The 17,209-nt window shown below is 44.8% G+C and overlaps 1 protein-coding gene across 13 annotated transcripts in view; it reads right to left on the bottom strand.

The window, feature by feature from the left end:
* BCAS1 (brain enriched myelin associated protein 1) overlaps window positions 1–17,209 on the bottom strand; it is a 93,355-nt gene that overhangs the window by 3,214 nt on the left and 72,932 nt on the right. For 4 of the 13 annotated variants that reach the window (XM_045082060.1, XM_013060225.2, XM_045082064.1 and 1 more), the window contains 3 exons: window positions 14,936–15,109; window positions 7,139–7,204; window positions 1,738–2,001 (listed from right to left, as the gene is read on the bottom strand). In XM_045082060.1, the coding sequence (XP_044937995.1) occupies window positions 1,738–2,001; window positions 7,139–7,204; window positions 14,936–15,109 (504 nt within the window). The other 9 variants (XM_045082067.1, XM_045082068.1, XM_045082070.1 and 6 more) reach the window with 4 other exon arrangements.

The raw sequence follows: 17,209 nt of genomic DNA, 5'->3' as shown, positions 1-17,209 counted from the left end.
GCAGGGAATGGTTCGACCAGAACTTTGGGCAAAAAAAAAAAAAAAAAAAAAAAAAAAAATGCACAGTCAGTTTGGAACTGTCTAGAAAAGGATTAACACTCCTCTCCAAGGAATTAGAGCAGAGAATGGGGACAAATTTTCCAACAAAACCACTCAAAGTGTGATCAGTCTTTTAGGCTTCCTCTCCCCCCTCACCGCCTTGATGGTCGGTCTCTGGTCTTCATCATCTCTTAAAACCCAGGGAGGGCTTAAAACTTAGAGCCTTGGGAGTGGGAGAGGGGCTCTGTACCAGTGCTTCCCATTTCCAAACAGCCTCAAACCATGACTTCAAGCACGGTCTTCCCCTGAGGTTCCATACCCGTTCTCAGACACACCGAGCAGACAGACTACGAAGACATTTATCCATAAAACAGACACGGAGCCCGAGAGTCTGCATTGCTAACAGGTTCCCATAGATGCTGTTTGGAGACCAACCTTGGGCCCAGGGGAACCATCATACTCCCCCGCCTCCATCCATCAGAGTCACTAATACCTACAGGTGTTCAGCGACTGGGGCAATCAGGAACCGATCAATTGCTTCGCGGTCGCTTGCTTCCTGTTCCTGCCCCAGCTTCATCACGGCCTGCAGCTAACCCCAGCTAACCCCAGCCCCGTGGCGACTGTCCCTGTGATTTCCTTGTCCTGCGCTACGGGCTCAAGCCACCTCCCCCGGGGCCTAGGTATGCCTTGACCTGTTCCTCCATATTGGAGACTTGACCTCCTTGCTTAAGTTTTGATTAATGACCTTCAGACTCTCCTTATTTGCCAGGATCAATATTATCCTAAATATAAGAAGACATTTACTACTGCCGTATTTCACTCCATCCACTCCTTCCCTCATTCAACAGACCCTGCTTTGCTGTCTGTTATGCTCCAGCCCCCGCACTGGGGAGGACAGCACGGCTGCTCCTGAGAGTGACCTTGGTTGCGGCTCTCCCAAAGCCACCAGTCCAGGGGAGGAGACAGAGAAGAACCGCATAGACACACACACACACACACACACACACACACACACTAACCCGGAGGTTAATTAATCGTTGAATGTCTGGGCTCCCCTCACCCTGGACCAGGCCTCTCTGGAAGGCAGGAGCAAATTTTTAGTCACCTCTGTACACCCACCACCCAAGGTCACGTTCAGAGCAGCTTCCTGATTTAAACACTTCAAGGCTCCCTTTGGCCACAGACGAACACGGATGTTCCCCATCAACACCCGTTCCTGCCACCTTGCCTCTGTCCTCCTGCGCTCTCTTCCCGCTGGATGATTTCACGTCTGTGCTGTCTCTCCATCGCTGGGACACACTCGGCCTTCAGGCCTCCCCTTGCCTCCTCCTCCACAGGCTCATTTGAGGCCTCACCTTGGACGTGATCTCTGCGGAGAAGCTTTCCCCCGACACTCCTTTCAAACCCCCTGGGGGCTCCCGCGCACCTGTCTTCTGCCTCCCCCGCTCTCGGTCCTCTCAGTATCCCCGCCCCCAGCCATCCGCACCTGAGTCCCCGCCCCCCGCCCCCCGCCCCCCGCCCCCCGCCAGTGGTGAGTTCTCTGCCCACGCTGCTCTCTGAGCCTAGCCCAGCACCTGCCAGACAGCCCGAGCTCCATCAGTATTTCCTTGACCAAGGTCTAGGCCAGTCCCACCTTGAAGGTGGGAACCACATTCCTGGCCCAAGAGCCTAGAAAGAAGAGACCAACAATCTACCTACCAGGCCCTTAAAGAAGCCTCCGAGGGACTGTCGCCGCTTCTCCTGCCTCTTGTGGGGCTTGTCCCCATTCTGCAGCGAGTTCGCCTCACCCACGGCCGGTTCCGCACACTGGGCCGGTTCTTTGGCTTCCTGCTTGTGGCTCTTTTGCTTGTTCCCCTCAGTCGCCACCTTCTTGTCCTTGGACGAACCGTCTTTGCTCTTCTGGCCTGCTCCCGCCGGCTCTGGCTCTGGGGGTGTGACGGCCTTCCCCGGTGAGTCGGACGTCTGCGGCAAAGTCAAACAAAATGTGTGTTTAGGGGCTGGAAGACCACGCTCGATAGCAGGGGACTAAGTATGTCAGAACAGAGGTGTTCAAATGTTGGATGGGGTCTACCTTCATGAGTCTTGGATGGAATGGAAAAAAAAAATAAGAAAAAGGTGCAGATACTTACAATGATTCAAGGTCCCAGTAGGAGACATTTATATGTTTATCTAATAATCTATCTATTTATGTTTTCCTACTCAACATTCTTCTCTCCTTCTTCTGGGACTAGAACTTGGGTTTTCCTAGGAGAATCACACTTTTCTCTCCTTTATTCACCGTGGGTTCAGACAAATTAATTCCGCCCGTGGACAAAGGCACAGGACTCAGACCTGGCTGATCAGAGCTGTGCACATGATCGGGCTGCTGTGATCGGTTCAGGCTGGCTGGATGCAGATAAAAACTGAGCTAATGCCAGAACCTTGCTAAACCACCCAAGAGAGATCTGTCCACCCTCCATTAGATTCCGAACCGTGAAGATAAAAGCCTGGAGCTTCCAGAGCCAGCACCATTTTCAGGAAAAACCTGCTTGAAAAGGAAGACACTAGAGAGAAAAGCAGAGCTGAGAGATAAAGAGAGAGAGAGAGAAGGAGAAAGAATCCAGATGCTGATAGCCTCACATATGCCCCTGGATCTAGCTGTTCCTGAAGCCCTTTTGTGCTTAAGCCAGCTTTGAGAGGGTTTCTCCCGCTTAACAACCATATGTGATTCTTTTCCTGAGGATGCTTAGTCTTTTTTCATGGTTATGTCTACCTTAGTTTCTGGTGTGAAGCTCTTCTTCTGTCTATAAAACAGTGGTGAGAGAACATAAGTGTTTTAAGTTTTGAATGCACATCTTTCATGCTGAAGAGAGATTTTTGCAATCCTACCTGGTTCCTACAATTTGGAAGGATGAAGCTATACAATCCAAAATTCCAAAAAATTCTAGGTAAATTACAGATAACAAAATCTGTAAAAGCCTTTCCCCCATAATTTATTTGAACTGAAATTACAGTAGGGGCCAGACAGATGAAATAAAAACACGACCAAGGCCAGGAGTAAAAATAATCACAAAGAGACTTATTTCCCCAGTTGGGAAAGCAATGTAAGACATATGTCCCTAGTGTAAGAAAAACACCAGTTCAAGCAATTCTGGCTTTGATGTTGGGGAGAAAATTGGAGTGGTGGGGAGAATTGTGGTGAATTTTCACCTGCCCTGTCCAAAGGGGTAACAGCTGCTCAGAGCCAGCCAAGACCCTGTGTAGGATTACAACCCCAGTGCTGTCCAGTCTTCTATTTTTCGCATGGAAACTGGAAAACAGCCACATCAGTAGCCCCATGGGCCACATTTGACCCACCGAATATATGTTTATAAGTTCTGATTTGTAAAAGTGATAGATTGTTCCTGAGTGAAAAAGTTCCTCGGATAAAGTTGCAGTCTGATGGAGAAAACAATACACAAAGAACTATCATTTCTCATCAGTATCAATATGACCCTTAGAAATAAGCAAGAAGACAGAAGATTCCCCAGTCCCGAGAGTCTCCTGAGGGCAGAATTCCCTGGAGAAAGGAAACATCCGAAACCGAGTCACCCCAAGAAGCAGTCCTGCCACGGCCTGCTGAATATTTCCGTCAGACCCTGGCTGCCAAAGTTGTAGCAAATGCGAAGTAAGATACAGAAGCCCAAATCCTACAGAGAGTGGAGAGTGGATATCCCTGTACAGTGAGACAGAAATCCCCACCATGATGCTCGTCAGAAAGACCACAGGCCATTTGAACATCCTGTTGACTGTTCTTTTTTTTTGCATAGAAGATGGTAAGATCCAGTTATTTGTTAAGGGCTTTTTGTTTGTGGTCAAAAGAGCAGGGCGTGGCTCTGGTTCCATCACATCCTTGCTGTATGACCTGGAATAAGTCATTTGCTCTCTCAGCTTCCTCGTCTGTGTGGATGCAACAAAGACATCGTACCTCATGGTGGTCTGAGGATAAAAGTAGTCAATCACGGAAAGCCTGTATCACATGGTTTCTGGCCCATGGGAAAGGCCAAACATCGGGGGGCCCGCCTTCTTGTTGGGTCTGGGAGAGGGGGGTTCCACGACACACAACTTAACTTTAAAAACACAAAGTCTCAGGCAAACTGGGAAGAGTTGGTCATCCTGACCCAACATTGTCCACAGCGAATCTTCCTGACAGATTCTTTCTGTGTGGAGCTGAGAGCCAGGTACAGACAAAGGGCTCAGGAAATACTTGCTAAATCGAGCGTCCCTGTGCCTCTCCAACCTGATCTTTTATCCCTTTCCGCTCTGCTCCTTCTGCTCTAGACACATGGCCTCCCCTTCTTCCACGAACAAGCTTATTCTCAAAAAAGGGGGCTTCACATTCACTGTTAACTTCTCAGTGTGCTCATAGGCTTTGACAGGATTGCTGCTTTTTTGTGTCAAGTCTCAGCTCCGAAGTTGCCTCCTTGGAGACTCAGTCCCTGGTTAGACGGTCTAAAGAAGCCCGACTCCTCTCTGACAAAACACTGCTGTGTTTTCTTTATGTTTGCCTTAATCTTGGGGATTTCTTGGCTCACTTGAGAGTGTTCCACACGCCTCCCTCTGCTGGAGGGGGAGCTCCGGAGAACAAAACTCTTCTGTCTTCCGTGGCTTCATTCCCAGCACCTCATCTGACACATAGTAAGTCTCCACCAAAATGGGCTGAATGAATGGCCAGCAACTCGCCTTCCAGATGTTTCTACACTATTTTCCTCAGCAAATCACTGTGAGGTGGGGAGGGAGAAGTGCCCACACATCAATAGCTTTCACAGGACATTGATTTTTTTTTTTTTCCCAAGGAGGAGAGCTTTCAATGGATCAGCTCCATTTACCACAGGGTTACGCCATGCTATTAGGCTTAAATGTTCTTCTTAATGGCTTAGAAACTAACTTCTGAGAATAACAGATGGCTGGTTCCTTATATTCAAAGTAAGCTAAGAATCTAAAACTGTGTGATGATTGTTTTATCACGAAACGTAGATGATTTAAAAATATTTGCTTGGGATCTGACTCTGTCTCAGAATTTATAACAAAAATTATTCTCATCCAAATCGTCTGAGTGTGTCCTCCCCTAGAACCCAGTGATGCTGGCAGAAAGCTGGAGGACAAGGTCATGGGAACATCCTGTTTGATTCAGACCTTGGAAGCATACCTTAGACCAGGAGGTGCCCGAGGCTGCTTCTCCTGGAATCATCAACCAAGATTTTTATAACCCTGAGGGGGCGAATAGGAAAGGAACAGAGACTGTCTCTTCCCACGCCCCAAAATGAAACTAAACATTTGTCCTATCTCCAAGATCACCCATCTCAAGTCTGGATCCAGGGCTCTCTAATGGATACTCAGAACACTCCTCAGTAAGTGTAAATAGAATGAAGTTTCTAGCTCACTCAGATTTTCACGGACTTCACTTCCATTTCAGAATCGCCAAGGTGACTGGCAACCCTGTTTCACATTCAGATCCCAGACAAAATGTACAATGATATTTGGATGTTTCGTAATGAATAAAGTAAATTTATCTTATTTTCAAGGTAGTGCACTTCAGGATTTTGGGTTCAGAAGTGGTCGAGAGAATGGGTGGGGGGGGGTGAGCATAGTCAGAAGTTGAAAAAGAAAAACAAAAATAATTTGAGTATAGCAAAAAGCAACATATTCCCTGTTGAAATATATAGTCTAATTCAATTAATATAGAAATAGAAATATAATAAATTATTTATAGTCATTGCTGTCCATTTGTGTGCTATGAACAATACACTAGTGTGGTAATTTCCTATCAGTAGCATAACAGTAATAGTAACAAACTAATAGCCACCTCTATGGCTTCCTGTGTTGAAGCCCCAACCCGCAGTGTGAAAGTATTTGGAGTAAGAAAGTAACTAGGGTTAATTGAGGTCATAGGTTGGGGTCCTCATCCAATAGGATTAGTGTCCTTATAAGAGCCGCCATGGGAAGACATAACAGAAAGCAGCTGTAGGAAAGCCAGGAAGAGAGCTCTCCTTGCCAGAAACCACGCTAGCATCCTGATCTTGGATTTTTCATAGAAAACTGTGAGAAAATACATTTCTGTTGTTAAACCATTGAGTCTGTTGGTCGTTTGTACGGCAGCCCGTGTGGCTTCCATAGCAACTAACATTTACTGGGTCTGCGGTACTAGGACTGTTCCAGGGGCTTTACATGTGTTGACACATAAAGAAGGACAATGCCACGAAGCAGTACTTTTCCTTGCTCCATTGTAGAGATGAGGAAACTGAGGCATAGAGAGATTTGGTCAGCTGTTTTTAATCACACAGATAAAAAGGAGTGGAGCCAGGGTTCGAACACAGGTGGTCTGAGCCTGCAACTCATGTTCTTAACCTGTTCTCTGTATTGCAAACATCAGTAGAAGAATATTTGAGGACACTTTTGTGAAGCTATATTTCTAAGTTAAAAAAGCAAGCGGGTTATAAAATGGGGTGTTGAGCATAAGACGATCCCATTAAAAAAAGGATTTGTGTCATTATAACAATGTCATAGCTAGGTTTCTTTAGAATGGAGAAAATAATGGAAAAAACCCCACGGGATCCCATATCTTCCCCCCCCCTTTTTTTTTCTCAAGAAAGAGCTCCTACTGTATGCCAGACACTATGGAATATGAAAGAAAAATCAAAGAGCCTCCTCCCTTGCTCCACAGATGCCCCAGACACGGAAAGGAAGGGGTAAAGGAAGCATAATTAATAGACAAATGACTTGTTACAATGTGTGATCAATTCCACAAAGTAAAAGAACAAGAGGCACTGATGATGGACAGAAGTAGAACAACTACTTCTTGGAGGAGGTGACCTTTAGCCCAAGACCTGAAGGACAGGAAGGGAGCTGCCAGGTGGAGAAGAGGGAAAAACATTTGTTAAATATGAAAGAGCCAGGAAACTCAAGCTTGTTCATGCATATATCTGCAGAGCCCAAGATAGTGCCTAGCATACAGCAGGTGCTTAACCTAGAGATGGTAAATGATTGTCTGTGGCTGAGAATTGCATTGGCAACTAAGCTGGAAAGAAGGGAGAACATGCAAGCCCAACCCCCCACCGAGCAGATCTCACAGGTCACTTACTTGATGGCTCGAGTCCTTCCCATTTACTTCTTCTGAGTGGGGGATCCCTCCATCCCCTTTCACTGACTAAAATAACAAACAGACAATGGCCTTTCAGCTACCATGAGCACAGCAACGTGGAGAACGCACAGGGAGTTCTGAAATGGATGACCTCAGTCATTCATGACTGAGATTCAGGGTCAAGACAAATGGAAGACCAGCTAGAAACACATTACTCATGAGATACACAATTTCCATGTGGTTTGTAACCAGAGTCCGATTATAGTCAAGTGTTGGCTTCCCCACATAACAACAACAATGGAACTCTTAAACCCTGGGAGTAGGTAATCCTGGGATAAAGAAACGGTGACCAAAATGCCAATGTTGGAACCAGGAGGTGGTGGGACATGTTGAATGAATGAACAATTAAACCATCGGTAGACTTCCATTGGTAACATTTAAGGTGGTGGATGTTTCCTTGTATTTTTTTTCTCCTCACAGAGAGGTGGGGTTTACTGAATATCCTACTTTTTTCCTTTTTAGTGACTGCTGTGGCCCATGGTATCAGGATAGTGCTGGTTGGGTTGAATTCACAGCTTTGGCTCCTGAAAGCATACGCTCAACAAAGGGTTCTCAAATTGTGATTCCAGGGCCACAGCCTCAGCATCACTTGGGATTTTGTTAGAAATACCATTTCTTGAGAACCACGCCAGATCTACTGAATCAGAAACTCTCAGGGGCGGGTGGGGAGCGGGCTGAGCAACAAGCCCTCCAGGTGATTCTGAAGCATACTTGAGTTTAAGCATCACTTTTTAAAGCTAACTGGCATAGACAAATGCAGACCAATACTGGGGTCTGCTGTCTCAACGGTCAATTCAATAATGCTCTCTGCCCAATGTTTGATAAAGTACCTGAGAAATTTGGTAATGAATTGTCCAGTTCTTAGCAACAATGTTGCCTCGGGTTTAATTCCCACATATTTGGTCATTGTTCATTATCTCCTCCACAGGGAGTGTAGGAAGCAGGGGGTAAGCAATGAGAGGCAAAAGGAAGACTTCAGCTCCCATTGTTATGATCTTAGCTGTTCTGCCAACAGATGGCAAGAAACTCTAACACCTGCATTGAGAACAGGTAAAAACATCAAGGCACTCAAATAATTTTTGACTGATTAATATTATATGTCTCTGTAACCTGAGGTATGGTACTCATATTAGTAAAGACAATAAAAATTATTATTCATGAAAGCTAACTTTTAGTGGAGTGCTTACTAAGGGTCAGGCAGTGTGTTCAATGAGATAATAACCCTCCCTACCTAGTTCAGTTATTCATCATGCAGAAGCTTAAGATGGAAGAATAATTTTATTTGCCTCATTTTACAGGCAGGGAAATGGAAACTCAGCGAAACCAGCATGCATCATGGAACTAGCAGGTTAGGGAGTCCGGATCCGATACCGAGCAATGATTTCATATTCCATACTCTTAACCGCCTCCCCATACTGTCCCTCCAAGGTAGGAGGCACCATTCAATGAACACATTTTTTTTTTTTATAGGGGTGCATGTGAACACATTTTTTTTTTAATTGAGCATCTAATACAAAGCCCCTGATTAGGAAAGATAATAAAGGCCTGGATAAGCTGGAGGTTCATACATCTCAAATAGGGAAGTTTGTGGAACATGCCCTTCCTCAGAGGTCAACCAGGCTCAACCTTAAATATTACTTGGTGCTGCTAAGATTGAGAAGTCTTGATGAGGACTGTCAACAGTTTAAGGCAGTATGACAATTTCTAGATCTTGTCCTACCTCCGAAACAACCTTCACAGAGCTTGGCAGAACCTTGATACATGCTTCTTGAATGGTTAGCAATGGAAGAAATCTTTCTTCAGCCTGAACCCCCTGGTGCCTGGAAGTTCCATGAGCTTTTCTTAGGGACATCACGGTCATGGGCTTCACCAAGGTGTTCAGCCCAGAGGCAAAATGGATAGGTTTGTCCTCTACATACACTTTAGATCCATTTAGATGGAAAATGTTTTTTTTTTCTTCCTCTGGGTCTTCTGCATTGTTCTACATGGGCCAGTTTTGCTTGAGAACATTTAGAAAAAGAAATGGACTCTCTTGGTTATTATTTCTCTCCCTGTAACCAGCTCTGACAGCCTCTCATTGCGTCCAAAGGGTTTTGCCATTTGCCAGTTCTCTGGCCTCCAGAATTCAGGCCATCATTAAGAGCCTTTTCCTACCCAAACACATTTCCTAGTGTCCTTTAGACTATGGTGTCACATCCTCACTAGCTGGCCTTCGGGTAGTGCTGAGGGGCAAAACCAGACAAACAAACATACAAAATGGTTTTTTAAGCTAAACCTGAATGGAGATCAAGGGGCATGCATGGCTCCTGGGGCCAACCTTCCTGTCCGAGAGAGAGAGAGATTTTTAACTTCCCTTTAGTGGTTTCAATTTGATATCCCTTAGGTCCTCTGCCAGTTGAAGGTTGCAATCTGTTTTCTTCCCCTCCCTGTCTTTCCGAGCCCTTGGAGGAGAATTTGGATTGAATCAGAAGGCTTTCTTGGCAGCAGTGATCTAGGTTAGTATCCTGAGAACAGCCCCTCCGGCTGTCAGGGAGATCAATGCAAAGAAGTTCAACTTCCTCTTCTTTAAAAAAGAGATTCTCTCAAGCTTTTCTAGGATTTTCCTCTGTTATTCATTTTGAGGCACAAAAAGCTGTATATATGCAAAGATAACTGCATGCTGAGTTAGACTAAGGGTCTTATGAAGGCCCTCCCTGCCTTCCCCTCTTTGTTTTCTATCACTCTCTCGTGTGTCCTCTTTCAGAGACCAAGTCAAATAGTTCATGTTGGGCTTTGTATTCAAAGGACCATAACCACAGAAGCTCATTTGCCCCAGCTGTCAAAAATCAAGTTCCTGTTTAAAGGAACCCAGATTTTTTTTTTCCCAGGGACTACCTAATACCCTAAAGAATAATTTGAAGGCTACCAAGGAAGGAACTTCAGAGGTTTTCTAGTTCATTACGGAGCAAATTTCTTCCAGGGGCTTATTTTTATTCATGAGAGCAAAAGGTGAAGCATCTCAGGGCACCCAGCCGGCAGTGTTGGGTTGGAATCTGGTTGTGACATCTAAGCTTTGCATGTTTATAAGGCCATTTTTATTTCTTTATTGTGTCACGCATTCCGATAGCTTGACACTCTGAGGAGCATTTGAACCCTCTCCAACATGTATCACTTAGATATTCAAAGTTCTAGTGGAAATGTTGGGTGGGTATTCTCATTCCTTTGAGAGGAGTGTAAGCATATTTTTGGTGGAGATCTAATCCAACCAAAGTTGCGATTTAAAAGAAGAATTGGGAAGATACTTTCAATTATCTTTTTTTCTTCCTCTGGTTCTTCTGCATTGTTCTACATGGGCCAGCCTTGCTTGAGAACATTTAGAAAAAGAAAGTGCAGGACTGACTAGGTCAGCCTCATGGTTACACAAATCCAAGCAAATGAACCTGCTAGAAATTTCCAGAATCAACAAAGGCTATGGGTCCAACCTTCGTGTTTTACCAAGATGCCCAACTGAAACAGAACTGGACTGTCAGACAAAACGACACAGTCAAGGCAAATTTCATTTTAGTGACAAGTAAATTCAGAAAACATCCCTCCCAGCTTAACACAGTCATGTGTTAATTCTCCTCTCTCTTGCCTCATTGTAATTTCAGGGACTTGAGCTGAGCACCGGAAACACTACCAGGAGAATCACAAAAATGGAGTTTGGGCTATTCTACCTCCACGTACCCTCAAGGAAAACCAGCTGCCGGGAGCCCAGAAAGGCACAGTCACGTCTAAGTACAGGCGTGAGCTTTAATAGCAAAACGCACCAGAGTCTGAGTGATGGTGCTGCCATTTACCAGCTCTGTAACCCTGACCGGTCACTTCAGTACCCTGAGCCTTCATGCCCTCTCTGCACGGTGGGGGCAGGGATGTGTTGTTGGGGTTTTTAGGCTAATAAATGAGCTAAGGCATGCACTAGGCTAGCACGGTGCTGGCTGGCCAGGCCACTGGCACATGATACATAAACACTAGCTATTATCATCATTACTGTAATTATTAACTGAGAGTGCCAAGTGACCACAGAATCCCCTGCCAAGGTAGAAAGGAAAGCAAGCTGCTCTGGAGACAGGAATTGCCCAAAGAAATGTGACTTTCAGAAACCTGAAGAGCAACTCTGTGTTCATAGTCAGGTCTCGGGGCAGAACAGGAGATTGAGAACTTGAGCTAGAAGATCCCTGTTCTTGTTTTTTTCTTGTACGATCACCATAACAAACCATCCTCCCGTTTCCTCCAGATGGCACATTTCAATTGGTTTTATTAGATTTATAGATTGAAGGTAAGCAACGGAAGACTGTGATTTCCTGGCTCTATCCGCATTCGGATCTTATATTAAAGCTCACAGTCCTTCTCTGTGCCTGAGAACATTATTCCAACAAAAAGCTTCTTACAAAATGAATGGTCTAAGGAAAGAGACAGGAGGAGGATTAAATGAAACAGTAGGCAACAATGATTCAGAGGAGGAAAGCACTTTGTAAGTACAGGGTGTTATTAATGTTGACAAATTATAAACCTATATCTGTATTTCTATCTACCACCGTATGGTTTCATCTGCCTACCTGGTTTGTGGGCACATGAATAGAGTTCTCCACCTACTCACCTGATAAAAATATACTAGCACTTCAAATATCCAATTTCTTGACATACACTTGAATTCATACATATAAGAATCTTTTTCTATTTAGGGCATGACAGATGCCTTAGCAACTCCTTGCAATTATTTTGAAGATCTATAGAAGCCCATAGCATTTTTGTGAAGTGGTAGATCTATGTGTGTCCGATGCCGTATGAGGACGTAGGGACTCTATTTTTTCCTAAAATATACTTATTTTTCCTGAAAGAAGATTATTTGCAAAATGATAGTCTTTCCACTTCTATTTTTTAACGAGAGGTTAGTTTCTGGAAAGAAAAAAATCTCTTTGGAAATAAATTGGGCAATGCATTTATTATTTTTTTTAAATATGCAACTGTGAGTCATATTGCCATGGGACAGCAAAATATGTTTTCTGAGAGAAATTTAAGAGAGACCAAGGTAAAGAGGTAGGAAATCAATGCTGATGAATGGAGACATTGATCACAAAACAAGGTTAATGCATTTGCAGTTGAGTTTCCTCTTCAATTAAATCGATTATTTTGAAAAGAACTATATTTTGCTAACAATATCTAAAATCAATTTGGAACGTTCACTTATTTGGCTCAAAAAATAAAAAAGGAAAAGCTCAGTGATGAGTCCGATGTTGTCTCGAGTTTCAAGCCCTGAGAGGAGGATTTGGTTTGGTTTGATCTTCTCTCGCATAAATCCAGACTTTAAATTCTTTTGGAAGTCATGATATGTGAACTCAAAGTGTTTCCTGAAGACAAATGCTGCAGCCAACTCCAGGAATGCGCACTGTGGGCGTAAAGGTAGGTGTGCAAGAATGTTCGTCAGGTTCATGAGTGAAGGACCTGAGATCATGTGCTTGGGACCCATGGTGTGTGCTCACTGCATATGGCCTAGAGTTCAAAGTAAACATGTTTTCCTCACTGGGTTTTATTTTCTGTGAAGACAGGGCCACATCTACTTATTGTTATATCCCAAGATGTGGGATACAATGGGTACTCAGTAATCATTTGTTGAAAGAATGAACAAATGAAGTGCAACGAGTTGGAAACAAATCCAGTTTCCATCAATCCCAGTATGATAAATCCAGAGGATGTGCTTCCATGATTGTTATAAAGAATGGGGTGGGTCGTATCAGGGATAGACCACCACATACCCACAGGGATAGGGCCAGTGACATAAACAAGTGAGCCGGGTGTGGTAACACGGAGTCGTGGAATCAGCGATGAAATGGAAGACCCACGTTTCCTGTGTATTTGAACTATTCACAATGATAATATATTGTTGTAACGAAAACAAAACAGACTGCAAGGCAAGAATCACTACGGTATCTGGAATTTTTAGGGAAAATCCCCTAAATCATGGGAGTTTAGAGTTTGAACATTAATTGAGGGCAATCATGGTCAAGCTCCCAGGCGTAACCCTTCCTACAGATGGTACATAATGAGAACGATGGCCCTTGTAGACCGGATGCTACGAGCGCACTGAGGATCGCTCCAGGAAGATGCGGCCCTTGCACCTCCATCCCTGTCCTATGGAGATTCAATCATAAAGGGCTCTTTCGCTTCCAACTCGTTCCCCCGTCTGTTCTGAGGAACCCGTTTCTAATGCTGGAAAACATCCCCCAGAGGCCTCTAAAGGATAGCTCTGGGGGGTGAACTGGAGTCATCTGGGACCTCATTAGAATTCAAGGATTTGAATTGAAAGGATGCAGTGGGTGGTTTAGACTTCGTTCGTGCTTTCTTTGGAGGCTCTTACCTTCTCTTGTCTTGAAGCGAAGAAGTCTCAGGTTGGTTATTTGGAAGAGAAAGTCGCACTATTTGCTGGGGAGGGGGTGGCGCTCTCAGCCTCACCCAGGAAGGGGGAAGTTGGATCACTCTCACGGTCATGACGAGCTATTTGGGGATGCCGTTTGTAATGTAGTTGGGTTGCCAGAAAGAGGCCAAGTGTTCTTTTCTTTCCTGACATTGTGTAAAAATTGGTTGAAAAATCTCAGATCTTGATCCCCATTTTCGGTGCCGAAACGCAGAGTTAATAATGACCAGGAGCATAGATGGGGACCCAGCCATGCAGGCTGCTCACTACTGACTCTACACTTCCTACTCCCCGAGAGTCCGGTGACAAAAGAAAATGATTCCTGTTGACAGTTTCTAAGAGAGTCATTTCTTATATGCCTCAGCTCCCACTGGCAAGGGTTTTATGTTATGTTATGCTGTGTGGTGGACTAGAAAGAATTTCTTACTGGGCAGAGCCTGTGAAACCGGAGGGCTGCTTTCTCAAAGGATTAAATTCCCAAATACTCCTGAAGATAATGGTGCCCTATAATGAAAGTCTTGTTTTTCATTAAAAGAGAATTAAACCGATGACCTTTTGCATGGGCTTTTGCTTTCTGTCTTCCAACCACGTTGGGTTTTGTTGCATTATTTTATTTAAGTTCTTGGATGCTTTGTTATTTAATGTACATGACACTTCAGAGACACCAAAAAACATCTGCCCACATTCTTTCCATTTTATGCAAGCTAAAAGCATGACAAATTCACCAAGTTATACGTGTCCACGATTAGAAAATTATGTTGTCACTTTATAATTGGAATTATTTTTAGATCGGCTTTGTCCAAGTTTGTGTCACTCACACATCACTTCCAGAATTTTTCCAACATCAATATATATAACTTGGCCTATTTCTTACCTAGTCCTTTAAACAATGCCTTATGTTCTTTATGTAAATAAATGTATTCTCAAAGGAAACTGCATGTCATTACCATAATGAGAAAAACAATATCATTTGCCATACACAGAAGGAAACTTTAAAAATAAATTAAATTGAAAACGAGCAATATTAACTTCTGCGTGGATGCTGCTTGTGCCAAAGCTCAGGACCCAAGATCAGCTATTTCCTTGTTAAAAAGGAAGTTAGCAGGAGTTAAGGAAAGATTAAGGAGCATTAGCAATAAACTGAGTCAGGAGGAGGAAAGGGAATTATCTCCCTGCACAGGACTGATGACCCGTGCATCCCTCTACCCCCTACAGTTACGTCTCACCCCACCTGAGACAGGTCCTTCACTCTCAGAAGCTGATCTGAGGATTCCAGCTTTCCCTGCTGGGAGCAGGGGGCTTACCATTTGTCTGAGAAACGTCATCAGGAGGGTTCTTGGTGGTTTGCGTTCTTCTCTTTTGAGTCTTACTTCTGTGGGCTCGGGGGTGGCATCTCCTCCTTCGTTGAGATCCACTGTTTGTAAGGTTGAGTCTACTTCCTCGGACTTTACAACCTCTACTGGTGATTCACACACCACCTGGATTATTTTGCCAGGTAATAAGACAGTGAAAAGAAAAACACACACGTTCCCCAAAACAGGCTTTATAAAGTAGGGGGAGTCCTGGTGGCCCCCGTGTCCATGTGCTACAGGTGTGACCCAATGATCATTTCTACCCAGGCACATCTTTGAGAAGGATGCAAAGTGTGCTTTCAAACAGCCAATTTCTGAAAAAAAAAAAATGCCAAATATGCTGACTTGGAAGTAGCAAAAATCGTGCTCCGCAAGGTACAAGGCTGAAAGAGAAGTCCTTCCGAGGGACAGCAGGCTCCGCCCATTTCCATTCCAGGAGCCCCACCTCTTTGGCCTGCCATCAAGGCGACTTACCCCAGGCCTGTATAAAAATCAGGAGTCGTTATTTCCTTAAAGGTCCAGCCTTAGAGTCGGTGACAAGGACACCTTCTGCTGCATGCAACTGGGAAGACCTGTCCTCTTTGTGGAAAAGACAGCGTGAAGTCCACGCTGAATTTCCCAGACGGGACCTCCTCTTTGACTTACTTCCCACCTCACCCCAGGGCCGGTCATTTGCCTTTGTCTCTTAATTGAAGTTCAGAAGAAAACGGCATTTGGCAAGAAAACCATGGCGAAGTTCCTGACGGCCCCCAGAGACGTACCTGGTGAGCTTAGAACCCGCTAACGGTCTGTGGGGGAGAAGGGATGGCCAGTAATGGGGGGTTTGGGTGGAAGGGTCCAATTCACCTGCACTCTGATTTCAAATTCTGTTCTTTTGCATTGCCTCCCTCCATTTGTGCTGTGCCCCGGTCACCTCTGGACCATTTCCTGCTTTGCACTGATCCCTGCAACAGATTTAATTGGCCTGGAGAAGGCTCCAAAATTTGTTTCCTCAGACAGGGGCTGGCAAACGAATGCCAAATCTGTCCCAGAAACTGTTTCAGCACAACCCCGAGCACAGAATGGATCTTACATTTTTTTTTTTTAAAAGGGCTGCAAAATGTTTTTAAAAGATGAAAGAAAGGCAACGGAGACAACATGTGGCCTTTTAAGTCTGAAACATTTACTACCCAGCTCTTTGGATGATAGGTTTGTCATCCTCTGCCTCAGAGGAAGGCACTCTAGAGCCAAAGGCATCTTTGCATTGGTCTTTGCTGGTGCCGGACCCCCCAGCTTCCTCTGCATCTCGTTCTTGCCATCAGGGAGTGGGGGAAGGGAGCTTAGGTATTTCCAGAAACACCTGTAGGCCTGTGGAGAAATTATTTTCCTTTCCTTCATGCAGAATATGCCATTGGCTTGCACATGATCCCAGTGATCAAAATCGAGAAGGACCCTTGATTTCTGTATTGTCAAGCAAAGCAGGAAGGTGCCCATTAACAAATCAATGTAAGGGAGCACCCCGAAATATGGCAACTAAATCACAGCCATCTCTCCCCACCTTCCATTTTATAACCTATTGACAGGACTTCTAGCATCTTCCCTTTGAAGATAAAGACCTAGGTTGGGGAGTCATTCACTCAAAAGTCCGAAGGCGGTGAAGAAGGCATGTAAGATCAGCGGAGACTGACCAGAAGACCCAAAGGAGTGGTAGCAGCTAGAGTGGACAAGTGGAGTTGTCCCATCTAAAGAAAAAAAACACTGGGCCACAGGTGTTTGTGGGAGGGCTTCTCCTGCTGTGGGCTGCCAGGCTCTGACCCAGCCCATCTTGGGAAACCAGGCTGAGACTGAAGCCAGGTGACATACTGGGGACTGGTGGTCAGACACGGTCATGGATTCCCACATGTGGGCCTGATTCAGTTCAGTTGCATTTCTGAAAAAAGGTTTCTGCCCCCAGAATCCAGGGGTCAGCCTGAAATGCAGGCAAATCTGACATAGAGTTCATGAGAGCAGCCTGCGGCTCCAGCCTGCCTGGCCCTGTGTCTCTACTCCAGCCCTTACGGAGGCTCTAGACCAAGGTCTCTACTCAACATCTCTGTACCTGGGTGTTCTCAATTCTCGATCCAGACAGTGTACGAATCAGAAGGTTGTTTGCAGAATTAAATCAGGCAGTGCACATAAAGTTCTTAGAACAGTGTCTGACCCATAACAATGACTCAGTTAATACTAGTGTTGTTAATTGTGCTATTA

This window comes from Mustela putorius, unplaced genomic scaffold (assembly GCF_011764305.1).
Source record: "Mustela putorius furo isolate JIRA1106 unplaced genomic scaffold, ASM1176430v1.1 tig00000592_pilon_pilon_pilon, whole genome shotgun sequence".
NCBI classification, from domain to species: Eukaryota; Metazoa; Chordata; class Mammalia; order Carnivora; family Mustelidae; genus Mustela; species Mustela putorius.
This window is presented reverse-complemented; position numbering and strand designations above follow the sequence as displayed.